At 44.6% G+C, this 12,491-nt stretch overlaps 2 protein-coding genes across 3 annotated transcripts in view; one reads left to right on the forward strand and one right to left on the reverse strand.

Annotated features, from left to right (window-relative positions):
• Positions 1-367: 367 nt before the first annotated feature.
• Positions 368-10,118, forward strand: cacng6b (calcium channel, voltage-dependent, gamma subunit 6b). Of its 2 annotated transcripts, XM_012821550.3 has the most exons (6): positions 368-473; positions 3,294-3,587; positions 3,970-4,341; positions 7,473-7,547; positions 8,096-8,233; positions 8,569-10,118. In XM_012821550.3, the coding sequence occupies exons 3-6, from the start codon at positions 3,978-3,980 to the stop codon at positions 8,790-8,792; spliced, it is 801 nt and encodes a 266-aa protein (XP_012677004.1). In that variant the 5' UTR covers positions 368-473; positions 3,294-3,587; positions 3,970-3,977; the 3' UTR covers positions 8,793-10,118. The 2 variants fall into 2 exon arrangements, with proteins under 2 accessions (XP_012677004.1, XP_012676995.1); XM_012821541.3 differs by lacking the exon at positions 368-473 and having other exon boundaries at positions 3,060-3,587.
• A 1,264-nt stretch (positions 10,119-11,382) lies between these two features.
• The window catches only part of cacng8b (calcium channel, voltage-dependent, gamma subunit 8b), a 15,310-nt gene continuing 14,201 nt past the window's right edge, over positions 11,383-12,491 (reverse strand). Inside the window, exon 6 of the mRNA XM_012821146.3 lies at positions 11,383-12,491. This exon is cut by the window's right edge and continues 1,443 nt beyond it. The gene's annotated coding sequence lies outside the window, so the exon portion shown is untranslated.

The following is a 12,491-nucleotide window of genomic DNA, read 5'->3' on the forward strand; positions in this document are numbered from 1 at the left end:
GCTTATTTTGGCAAGGTTTACATCAAGCATTGCTTTCCGAATATTAACAGTCCACTATCTCTTCACCCCAACTCACACTCGCATTTAATGTCATTAACAGGTGGTTGTCCAAAATAGCCTACACACACACACACACACACACACACACACACACTCTCTCTCTCTCTCTCTCTCTCTATCTATCTCTCTCCATCCCTCTCTCACTCAGAGTGTTTTTGGCCTCACATGGCCAAACACAAACACATCTCTTGATCACAAGTCTTACGATCACAGGTGGGACAAGTGTGTGGTTTCTGCAAGCTTATATGTGTACACATATATGAGCCTATGAAACCACACCCCTTTCTCTCTCTCCTTCTCTCCTCTCTCTCCCTCTCTCTCTCTCTCTCTTGCTGTCACTCCCCTCCTCTCTGTTACTCTTACAGTTAAGTTTCATGTGTCTCTTCCTCAGAACTGAACAACACACCAAGCAGGTCAGAACACATTTTCTCATTGTTGCTATGGCTATCCAGTGACTTTGATAGCTCTTTGAATGGCTGTAATATGATGTGTTTCAATGACAACAGGGGTTTTAACTTTGATAAACTGAACTGAGTTTCTATTACTGGACATTTAGTTGGGCGTTAAACCAATGCTTGTCAGCACTATTAAAACACTTGTCAGGACAGAAATGGGAAACAAATATGACAGCAGTGGTATTTTCACTCACACGCTCTTTAAACATTTTGTATTTTTAAATAAATATTATAAACAATTTACCAGGAGTTGACGAGTGGAGTTTTGTCACAGTTGTGGAAGTTTGGAGTCAAAACTCGTTCAAATAAAAACAAAACAATCTATGATAGGTTAAATATATGAAGCAGCGTTATCATATGGTAATAATATAATATATTATGGTGTTTATAATGTAATACATGTGTAAATGTGGAGGGTGATATCCTTTATAGAAGACGTTCCCTGTGTGTGTGGTTGCATCCATGCATATGTTTGTTAGATCTTCACTGAAAGATGATAATTGATCCCTTCCATTATGGCAGCCAAAGTTGTCAGACGGACTTCCTTGCTGCCAATTTTGAAAGAGGCAGCCGTTATCCAGACCATAGTGTCCTAAAAGTGCTAATGTTGCGAACCATGTTTACAGTTGTTGCTGTTGTTGCATTACTGGCTGAGCTACGGTTACCCACAAGCTTGCTGACAGTTTTGTGAACTGTGAACTAGAGCTCTCAGCCCCATGTTCCAATACTGTAGATGCCAAGCTTTCTGTATTTTTAGAGGTAACCCTAAAATATAAATATTCTAGTAGTCATGTAAAAACTTTGTATGTGTATATATACATATGCTCAAATACATGCATATATATATATATATATATACAGTATATATATGCATGTATTTGAGCATGCACATGCATCTGCTTCTCTCAAAGAGTATAATATGCATAAGTGTGCGGTTGCAATCTTGCAGCTGTTTATGTGTTCCCCTGGGGATACTGCTCCTTTTTGGCACGTTACATTCAGTTTGGGTAGTAGCCTCGCAGCATATGTGCAGCATTAGTGACCCCAGTTGTGGTGTCTCTCCCCCTTCAACGATTGGCACAGTGTTAATGACTTTTAGCCGTGTTGTCTGTCTGCCAGTGAGTTGTATTAACACCTCTCTTTTTCCCTCTCCCACTTTCTCCCTTTGACTCTGGCCTTGTTTCTTTTTCTTTCACTCCAAAAGTGACCTTCTTTGTTTACCTGTCAGTTAAAGCTAGTTTAATTCAAATATAATTTTTTCACATAAAAACCAAACAAACCTATAACATACATGCCCACACTGTGAGCTCTTCACACATACACCCACACTACACCACACACTCAAAAGGACATGAAAGGACATTGCCACAGTTGGACAGGACCTATCAGCACATGTAATGCTCGGGTATTTGTGACATCTTAAAATGGCTTCTGATCAAATGTGGGGGAGTAAAGTCAAATGAAGCTGGCTTATAACAGGTCACCCAGAGATTGTTAAGGGTCAAAATGGAGATAGTCATGTGACCCAGATAAAGCAAATCTCCTGTGCTATGCAAGCATTCTGGCAGCCAGCTTCCCTAAACACTGCACAGGCTCAGTGGTCGAAGTTATTATTATTATCTTGTGAAGCTAGCATTAATCTCACTGGAAGGACACTCCTCTTCTCTGTGCCAATCACTACCTGGATTTTGCGCCACAATTCTTTGGGCATTACATTCAAGAAAAGCTGCTGCATAAATTTTGGTGGGTATGAATGTGATGCCCCTAACCATCAAGTGCTCAGTGCAGAATGGTCAAAAAGAATATAATAATACTAAACAATAAGAAAGAGAAGAAAAAACAGTCATGAAACTCAAAAAATAGAAATGTAGGGGAAATCAAAATTAAAATAACTTTTAGAAAGCAAGAAATACATTTTTGTTATCCTTATAACTGTAAATTAATAATATCACCCCTTACTTGTATGTAATCACTACGTATTTCAGGTGCAAAGCAATTGCGAAAAAAAACAAGGTCCTGCATCCATTTTGACACTTTGTCATTATTTGCAAATATGATCCATTCTAGATACTGATTTGATCATATCATTGGCAATGCTTGGACATTTCAAATATTCTTCAGAAAGGTACATCTTTATGCAGATATTGAAACTTGCATAGCTGTAGCGACAGTAATTCAGGTGAAAGAGAGGTCAACTGGCAACTGAAGAGAGAGTCTGCTCTGGAACCTCCTGAGCTCATGTCAAACCCACCATGAGCAAGACAGACTGTACCCCAATTGCTCCCAACAAGCTGTTTGGCCTCCTTCACTGTTGGAGTATGAGCATGTGATTCGTCGGGTGCCAGTCTTTGTGAAAGGCAGCCCATTTGGCATCACTTTACATGTGCAACACCCTTTATTTAATTTTATTTATTAAAGTATTACTGCCTTTGTCCACTTACACAAAAGTTGAGGGCGTTCAGTGTGACATTGTAGGCATTGTACTGTATGCATGCAGAGTTCCATCTGTTCCAACCCTCTTGAGTATGAAGGTGTGTGAATGGATAAAAGGGTATTTGCTTTTTTGGGATAAGTATTTCCTAGAGGCCTTGACAGATTCTTGCCGTTTCATATTATGTATTTTGGGCTGTGATGTCTCTATCTTTGAGATGTCTTGCTGTGTCTTTGATCTTATCAACACTGGCTGGCCATGCATTTGTTTAAGAGCCCAATCTCTCAATCAACCAAATGATACTGCTGTTATTTCAGTAAATTGCAAGTTTGTGTCCTCTCTTCCAGGGCTGGTGAATGGAGTAGAGCTCTCAGCAGTCGTCCCGGCCTCACTGCCCCCCTCTCTGTCTCTCTCTCCCTTTCTGCCCCTTGGACCCTTTCCTCTTTCTTCCTGCAGACTCTGCTCTTTGTGCTCTTTGACGCTCTTTCTGTCATCCACCCCGCTCCCCCTCTCCCCTTCACTTTCCCCATTCCTTCTCAATCCTTTGCCTTCACTCTGTGCCCCCCCCCCAACTCAACTTACTCCATCTTGTGCTCCCATCTGCATCTTAGGGTCTTGCTCTCCCAACTCCTCCTTTGCTGGTAACTTTTTGACTCATGTACTCATCAATTGTTACTCATCCCTCTATTTCACTGTCCTCCTCAATTCTTGATTCCCTTTCTGATCCATGTTCCGCCTTCTCCCCCAGTATCTATCAAATACCTTTTATCCCCACCGTCTTAATATTGGCACCCACTTAACATTAGCTCTTGTCTTATCATTAGCATCTTCATTTTATTTGTGTCCTTGTCCCCCTGAAACTCTAATATTAATACCCGTTTCCTCCCTCTCTTCCTCTTCCTCTGTGGTCTTCTCTTCTCTTCTCCCCTTCCGTCTCCATCTCTCTTTCTCTCCCCCTGCCCCCCCCCCCCCTCTGCATTGCTGCTCACCTACATCACTGTCACACACTGGCGAACCTCGCAGAAGTGGCCATGTGGTCCAACTACTTTATGCAGCAGGAGGATGACGGGCGGATGGGCGTGGCTGCAGGAGGCGGAGGCGGGGCGTCGGGCGCGGGGGGCGTGCGGAGCGGCAACAGGCGTAAACCCCAGATTAGTGACAGCCAGGAGTGTAAGGTCAAACTGGCCTTCTTCGTGGCCGTGGTGGGCGTGATGCTGAGCGTGCTGGGCGTGGGCACGGAGTTCTGGGTGGAGCTGGCGCAGCCCAAGCACCTGGGCAACAACCACACCTGCGAGATAGCCCACTACGGCCTGTGGAAGGGCTGCATACGCTCCCTCTGGATCTCAGACATCGACCCCGAGAGGGAGTCCTGCGGCCCGTCAGAACTGCCCGGAGGTGAGCATGTCTGAGGCGCACTGAGGCACTGCCGCAGCTGGACCCAGAGTGGCGCAGCTCTTGGTTTTAATGCAGCACTGCAAGGCAGGACATTTCCCTCCAGCTGGAGCTGCCTGCCTGCTTGCATGAGCTGATGGAGAGGAGCTGGTGAGGCTGTGGCTGGAGTTCAGCATGAATGCCTCAACTAATGTGTTTGGTTAATGTCTCTATGTAGGATGGAAGCTCATGCTTACACAGACTGGAATAAAAGGGTGATTGGCTATTCAGGAGGTTGTGGAAGTGTTGTAGATACAGCTGATACCACATGCAAAGCCATAAAAATATGGAAATGTATGATAATGTTTTAAAGTGTGTGTGAGAGAGAGAGGGAGAGATAATAGTGGTAAAGAAACCACTGGTTAAATGAATGGACTTAATAAAACACGTGGAAAATACCTGGTTGTTGAGTTCCATCAAAGCATATGCAATTACTGTAATTACATGGTACTGGGGCCATGATTTCCCTTGTCTTAAGAGCAGAGCAGCTTTATCCCGGCTCAGAGTGTCAGATTGCCGCCTCATCTTTTACTCCTCTGTAGCTCTCTCTCTCTCTCTCTTTCTCTCCCTCTCTCTCTCTCGATCTCCACTGCGGTTTATCAGGCAGACGTGAATGAATTGGTGTGAAGTGATGCAGCAGGCAGTTGAACTCAGGCCTATTGTGATTCACTGCCGCTGCGCTGAAGGAGCTGTGAGGACTCCTGCCGAGCCAGAGAGAGGCTCAGTGGTGAATGCTGAGCGAGACAGAGAGGGAGAAAGGAAGAAAGAAAGATGGAGAGAGAGAGCGAGAGAGAGCGAGAGCGAGAGCGAGTGGCTGATTGGAGCTGATTGGACTGTGCGGAGCTGTAGTCTCCTTGCAGGGTCGCGCTATAGGATGAGCTCACTGCACACGCTGCCTGTTGTGAAATGTATGTATATGTATGCATCTGGGTCAGCTGGCGTCGAAGAGAGCATTCCGTCATTAAGGAGAAGGGATTGTTTTATCCGCAGGAAAGGGGCAAATTACACAAATACATGCATGATTACTTATGTGTGGAAAACATGCTCTCACATCTTTCTTTCCTTTAGCATTGGGCATCTTGGTGCATGCTCACAAGGATAAAGAATGCTATTATTTTTATCAGATGATCTGGGGGCACAGTGTGTATGCTCGTCAGCTGCTGAATTGAGACTTTCACTTAAGGCTAGACTCTTGTTCTATTCAGGGATTTTAATGATTACATGCCTATTTGATTCTTACTAGCCACTAAACAGAGTAGAAAATAGTATACTATTTAATACTAAATGATACTATGATAATAAGATGACTAGCCTAAAGCCCATATGTCATTAGTCTGACCAGGTCCTTCTTAGCACTGAATGCCTGTGTTATTGAAGGTGTAGTGTGCGTACAACACTTTTGTGTCATACCTGACCTTGTGCTATGATGCTATCATATCCCGTGCAATACAAAGTGTTGTGCCGTAGCAGTGAATTGTTTCCTGAAGTGCAGACACACATGGGAGCGTAACATCTTGCTCACCCAGCATGCCCTATCCGTGTGCTCTCATGTGCTCAACAGCTGCATCCCATGTGCCTTCCCATGTTTAAGACACAGATAGGACAAACTCAATATACAAGCACATGCAAGCCTGCATCGTGACCTCAGACCCATCACCTATGTTTCGGTGGTTGGAGAACACGCGTACGTGGTTTGTTTTTACGTTTTATATATCTCTCATTGTAATGTGTACAGTTTATTGAGGCAATGTCCCCATGTGTCTTCACCATGTAATTACGGAGTATCATTCCATGTTTTGTGTCTGTTTGCTTCTTCACGAGCTGAAGACATCTTTACAGTATGTCAGCGTCTTGATCTGTTAGTGCACCTCAGCGCTTCTGTTTTCCCATGTGTGTTCAGTCTTTGTCCTCATTTGTACTGTGTGTGTGTGTGTGTGTGTGTGTGTGTGTGCGTGTGCGTGTGAATGAGTATGTGTGTGTATGCGTGTGTTTTTGTGCGTGCGCATGAGTGCATGCCTGTGTGTGTGTGTGCGTGTGTGTGTGTGTGGTATTGCATGTGTCTGTGAATGCTCTTATTAGCCAGTGGATGGACAGATTAGCCACTCTGTCACAAGCTTCACTGCCACAATGTGAGGGACAGCTCTACCTATGCATGTCTTTATTGCTTGTTGTGGGCACTGTAGAATTTGACCCTTTCTTTTAAACAAATGTGACCCTGTCTTGTGTTGATTTAGCATGTTTGACCTTTGCACACTGTAAACATGTCATATGGTATTTTTGTGAGCGTGTTTACAGCAGTGTGTGGTTGAAGCACTGCTAGATACACTAACCAGCCATACACCACACACACACACACACACACACACACACACACACACACTGTTATGCATTGGCTCTGTCTGTCTGTTTGTTTGTGTGTGTGTGGGTGTGAATGTACTCGTTGGCAATAGAGGTTGTCTTTGAATGTTTGTCTTGTAGACCAAGTGGTCATAGTTCATAGGGGGGCAGTCATCACTCTGCATGGGTAAAGCTGACAAGAATCTGACTACTTCACAGTCTTGCATCTAAATATAGAGAGAAGGAGAGAGACAGAGAGAAGAGTGAGAGGTAGGGATGAAGGCAAGTCTGTCTTATGCAGTATTAACCAGCAAATGCTGCATTCTCTCTTTCCCTCTCCTCCTCGCACTCCTTCCCTTTCCCCCTTTCTTCCTCTCTCTCTCTCTCTCTGTCCTTCAAGCTCCCTTTCCATCTGCCTCTTTCTCTCCCCCTCCCTCTCCATCTGCCTCCCCTTCATTTTCTTTTCATCTCTCTTTCTCTCCCCCATCTCTCTGTCTTTCTCTCCGTAGTCTTCTTCTCCTGCCCCCTCCTTCTCTCCAGTGCCATATGTGTGAGGCATGCATGTATTGGTGGCTCGTGCGCGTCCCGCTCCCCAGCACAGCACAGGGGTTATAAATAGGGGATGATGCCTCGGAGGATGAGGGGAATTCAGCTGAAGTGCATTTCTCTGTCTCTCTGAAAGGCTAATATCTCTCCTCATTTCCATCCCCCCCACCCCTTCCTTTCCTTCCCTCCTCTCCTCTCCTCTCCCTGTGCAGAGTCGAACTGCACGTTCTTTAAGTTCTACACCACTGGAGAGAATGCAGTCATTTTTAAGAAGACGACGGATAAGAGTAAGTCAGGTTCATCCGCTTTGTTGCTCCCTCTATTCCCCCCTCCCCCACCTTGCCTCTCTCTCTCTCCTCCCTCCCTCTCTTGCTCTCTCTCTCTCCCCCCTCCCTCTCTTGCTCTCTCTCTCCTCCCTCCCTCTCTTGCTCTCTCTCTCCCCCCTCCCTCTCTTGCTCTCTCTCTCCTCCCTCCCTCCCTTGCCCTCTCTACCTCGCTCTCTCTTGCCCTCTCTACCTCTCGTTCTCTGAGTGTTTATCCTCTCTGATGCTCTTTTCCTCTCAGACCCACAAAGCTTACTGAGGCATATCTTGCTTTCTCTCTCCTCACCCAGCTCTCTCTCTCTCTCTCTCTCTCACTTTCTGTTTGCCAATTCACCTCTTTCTCCCTCTCCCTCTCTGCTCTTCCAAAAATCATCTGTATTCCTTCTCTCAGTCTCTCCAGATTACTCATTTATTTAAAAAAAAAAAAAAAAAAAAAATGCACGCTATCAGTATGGCAAGAATGAATAAGAGCTATATGCTCCAGGAGGCTAACTGATCCGCACCCCCCCCAGGTCTGAGCGTGGCTTCGGGCATGTTGGCCCTGATCAGCCTCACGCTCATGGTCATGGGCGCCATCTGCATCATCATGGCCCTCAGTAAAGGAGTAATGTTCTTCCTCAAGCCTGCCTCCTTCTGCTTCATTGTCTCAGGTGACTGCTCTCCTCCCTTCTTTCCTATGCTATGTCAGTTTGTCCCCACAAAGCCAAGCCAAGGCAAGGCACGGCCATTTTGTTTAGAAAGCACTCATACACCAGAGGGATTTGCATAATGTATCATGAAACACAGAAGTTAACATGAAATGATTAAAAGAAGACACAGTAATGCTTATATGGGTCTTTTGAGAGTACACAGGTTTTGAAACCCTTTTTGGCCATCCGTTTTGTTGATGTGGAAAAGAAGAACTCCTGTTGAGGTCAATGGGATCTTTGTATGAAGCTTTGCATGGTACTTCATCTCTGCCTCTCCCTCCCATCCTGTCTCTCAGGTATCCTGGTTCTCATCTCCATCCTGGTGTTCCACCAGTCTGTGCTAGCGCTGCTGGCCAGCGATCACACCATCCCTCTGCACCACGAGCTGGCCTGGTCTGTTTCGTGTGTGGGCTGCGCCGGGGGCATTCTCATCGTGGCTGGGACTCTCTTCCTCTTGCAGGCTCTTCCATACAGCCCCTGGGAAAAATGTCTGCCACAGCACAGTAGTAGTGACACCTAATTGCCAGGAGGACCAACTGCAGGATGCTTGAGGATTAAAAAAAAAAAAAAACTGCAAGGTGTTTGAGGAGTTGGAAAAAAAGTTTTTTTACTGTATGATTTTGTAGAGGGACAAATAGTTTGATGGATATTAATGTTTACTAAATACAAGAAATAATTGATGAACCTACACCATATTTGAAATTCATAACCCTTTAAGTGCACTTAAATATCAGCGTAGATAGGAGAAAAACCTGTGACAAGAAGGTGCACTCACACCACCTACCTACTCAGAGCCTAGATTAGCAACCTAGCTGAGGAGACGCTTGGCACGTGTGACCACAGGGCAGCCTTGTGGAGAAGCATGAGTGTGTGTGAATATCAGGGCACACCCAGGGGCAGAGTGCTGGAGCACAAACATTATGTCTGTATGGCTCTGTGTGCTGAGGCAATGAGCCTGAAACACTTGGCCCACACACGTCCAGTGCAAACAGCTCTCTCTCTCCCTGGGAGTTCTGCCTCTGTTCTTCTCTCAGCCTCTGCATGGTGTTGTCACGCTTTGTGCTTAGATCCAGAGTCTTTCTTGGTATAGGAAGAAGGTTTTTTGACTCTCAAAGCTTATATATATATATATATATATCTTCCTATATGATTCTCTGCCAAGTGTTATTATTTGAGATCAACTAAGAGCTGTGATTGTCTTAAATCTGGCCACTGCTGTCATGTCGTCGGCTCACTGTGGGGTTTGAAAGGATTCAGGGATGAAAAGGGCAGAGCGTCTCTTTCCAGGAACAGGTTTACCGCTAGCTATGCCTGCACTGTGCCGGACGTGTTGCGCTACTAACAAGGACTGACTACTAAACACATGCATTAGATATGCAAAGGGCAACACAGAAGCATTATCACAACGATTAATTATTTAAGCCTTTTACAACTTATATTTGTTATATATTAATACATGTATTATAAATTATGTATGCAGGTGGGCATGAGTGGTGTGTGTTTGTGAGAGAGAGTATACGTATTTCTGTGTGGGTGTAACTCTGTGTATATATATATATGATGATGTTTTTTATCCTCCTTGAGGCACAGGAAAAAGATGGCCACACAACCACAGTGCCTACACTGATGATCATGACTCACTGATCTTTTGTTTTTTCAGAGAGATGGTCCACTTCTTTTCTTTCTCCACTTGTGTGTGTGTGTGTGAGAGAGAGAGAGTGTGTGTGTTATTCCTCAGACTGTGCCCCTCTGTCTCTCGCTTCTCTCCACAAACATATCTGGGCCCTAAATGTGTCTGTCTCCTGGCTCTCCTCGTAATAAAAAATTAAAACCTATTTCACACATACAACCTTGTCTTCCATTTTCTGAGCACATCCCCACGTTCCCTCCTCTGTCTCTCCCCATCTCTCTTTGCACTGTTTCCATCTCCATTTGTCAGCACGTCCTCTCTCCCACTCTCCACAGTTCCACCTATCTGCTGTCTCCTTCCCCTCACATCACTAACCCCGGCCCATTCGTCTAAATTTAGAGCGCCGCACATCCCAGTCTTCTGAAGTGGGTGAGAAACATAATCCTGGAATTTGAACTATGCCCCCCCCCCTCCCTCCCTCCTCCCCCATTTCCCCCTCCTTAGCCAAGTCTCTCTGGATCAGTCACACTCTCCACGCCTCTGCCTCTATAGGAAGGAACACGCTGGCCCCCACCCACACTCACACACACCTACAGTTTCTCCTCTCCAAGTACAGGGGCTGTTTTTTCTGTGTATGTGCTACTCTTACAGAACAGAATGTGTCTTTTTCTGGTGTCGGTCACTGACTTTGTCAGCGGGTAAACAGATGAGTCTGAAGTGGCCAGCATGAGCACAGCATAGGCTGTGCTGTGTGCACCACAGTTCCCAGCATGCCTGAAACAGGAGAGGCCTACGGACACTCGAGCCACTGGCCTTGCTGTATATATATAGCAGTTTAATAGTTTCTGTCAGACGCGTTGGCTATCCTTTCTGCTTGTTTTCATGCGTCTGACACAGTGGGGAGTGCAGAAATTTGAGGTTGAAGAGCTCAACCCTGTATGCAAATGTATTTGTGTGAGTGTTTGGTTGAATGCTTTGTTTGGTGTACACCTGCACTGGCTTGCTTGTGTATTTGTATGTGTATATGTGTGTGTGTGTGTATTTTTTAGCATTTCGATTGGTAAGTTTGAGTTGTCATCCAGGCCAGTGAGCTAAGACTGAGCGTATAAAATGCTTAACAGTAGCTCTTGTCCAACAGAGGCCCCACTGTACTGGACACCACAGGCAGCTATGAATTGCCCCCACCCATCAGACGATAGCTGAGAGGCTACGTCTTGTCAGGCCAGGAGAGGGCGCTGTGTCTTTGCCCTGTCCCCTTCTGATTCCTTAAATTGAAAATGATTCCAGCCCACACAGTAAGGGCCATAATTCAAAAAATCACCCAATGTTTCTCTGAGTGCATGTGGTCATAAGGGCAAAGGTCATAACCAAAAATATATGAGGTATGTGGATCATCTGATACATGTACTCCCCGTCTGTGGACATGTGCACCTTTCAGTCAGAGAAACATCACAGAAGCACAGACGACAACAGTCTAAAGTTGTCTGTTGCTTTTCTTCTCTTTATATATAAAAATCGTGCAATACAGTGTTTGAGTTTATCACACATTTAGATAAACCATGTCATTTTTGTCTAAATACCTGTATGTCTATTCTCATACTACATACTAAGTATAATCGCCCACATAAATGCTATCTGTGTGCTGTTTTTTTTTTTTCTCTTCAATTTCCCCTCTTTTCACGAATAAAAAAACACCCCTTACTCATGTCAATTGGTCTCTATTGCATTCGGGAGTTTTCTTGTCCTGTGTCGAGTCTAGACAGGGGGTTATTAAGCCGAGGGGAAGGGGGACTGTGAGACCGCTCCCGTGTGCTCACATCTCTCACAGAAGCAGAAAGGGCAGCGGGCTGAAGTACCAGGTGCAGCACAGTGAAGGTTTGTTTTTAAGGAAGCATCGCCATGGTGATTCGTTCATGGTCACGTGACATAATGAAGATACACAAGAGAAACACAGGGCGCACCCAAGACGTTAAAACTGTGCCCAACCAGGAAGTCAGAGCCATCTGTGTCTGGGTGTAAGTAACAGAAGAAAGGATTGCCAACCCCCGGCCCCCAAACAAATGAAATGAACTCCATCTAACTAGGTTCTATAGACCCCAAAGAAAGTATCTATAGACTTTGAAAATGTCATTATGCATAAGTACAATGTAAATATTCCTTTAAAAAATGTTGGCAAGGTTTTTTTTTCTGCTCCACAGATTTTTCTGAAAACTTGGCTATTAGTGAAATTAATAGTTAATTAAATTCTTTCTATTGAGGGCAGTTTGGATGTGAAGAACATAGCCATCCCTTAATCACTTTGTACAAATATATCTCTGATTTCAGTTAATGCCCCCAAAACACAACAAGACTACAGCTACGTCTGCTAACCATAATCATAATAAAAATAATACTGATGTGGGTTTATATAAAATTCATAATCAGCTTAACACTTTGTTGGTCAGAAGTTTCAGTCCATCCATTATTCCATCATTTTTCTCACGGTATTGGAAGACAATGTACAGTATACACACAAGACTAAACTGCATGTTATCAAAGGGTAGAAAAACCAGTTATTTAAATAAAAGCCTCTCCACACAATAATAATAA

This window comes from Clupea harengus, chromosome 11, assembly GCF_900700415.2.
Source record: "Clupea harengus chromosome 11, Ch_v2.0.2, whole genome shotgun sequence".
NCBI lineage: Eukaryota > Metazoa > Chordata > Actinopteri > Clupeiformes > Clupeidae > Clupea > Clupea harengus.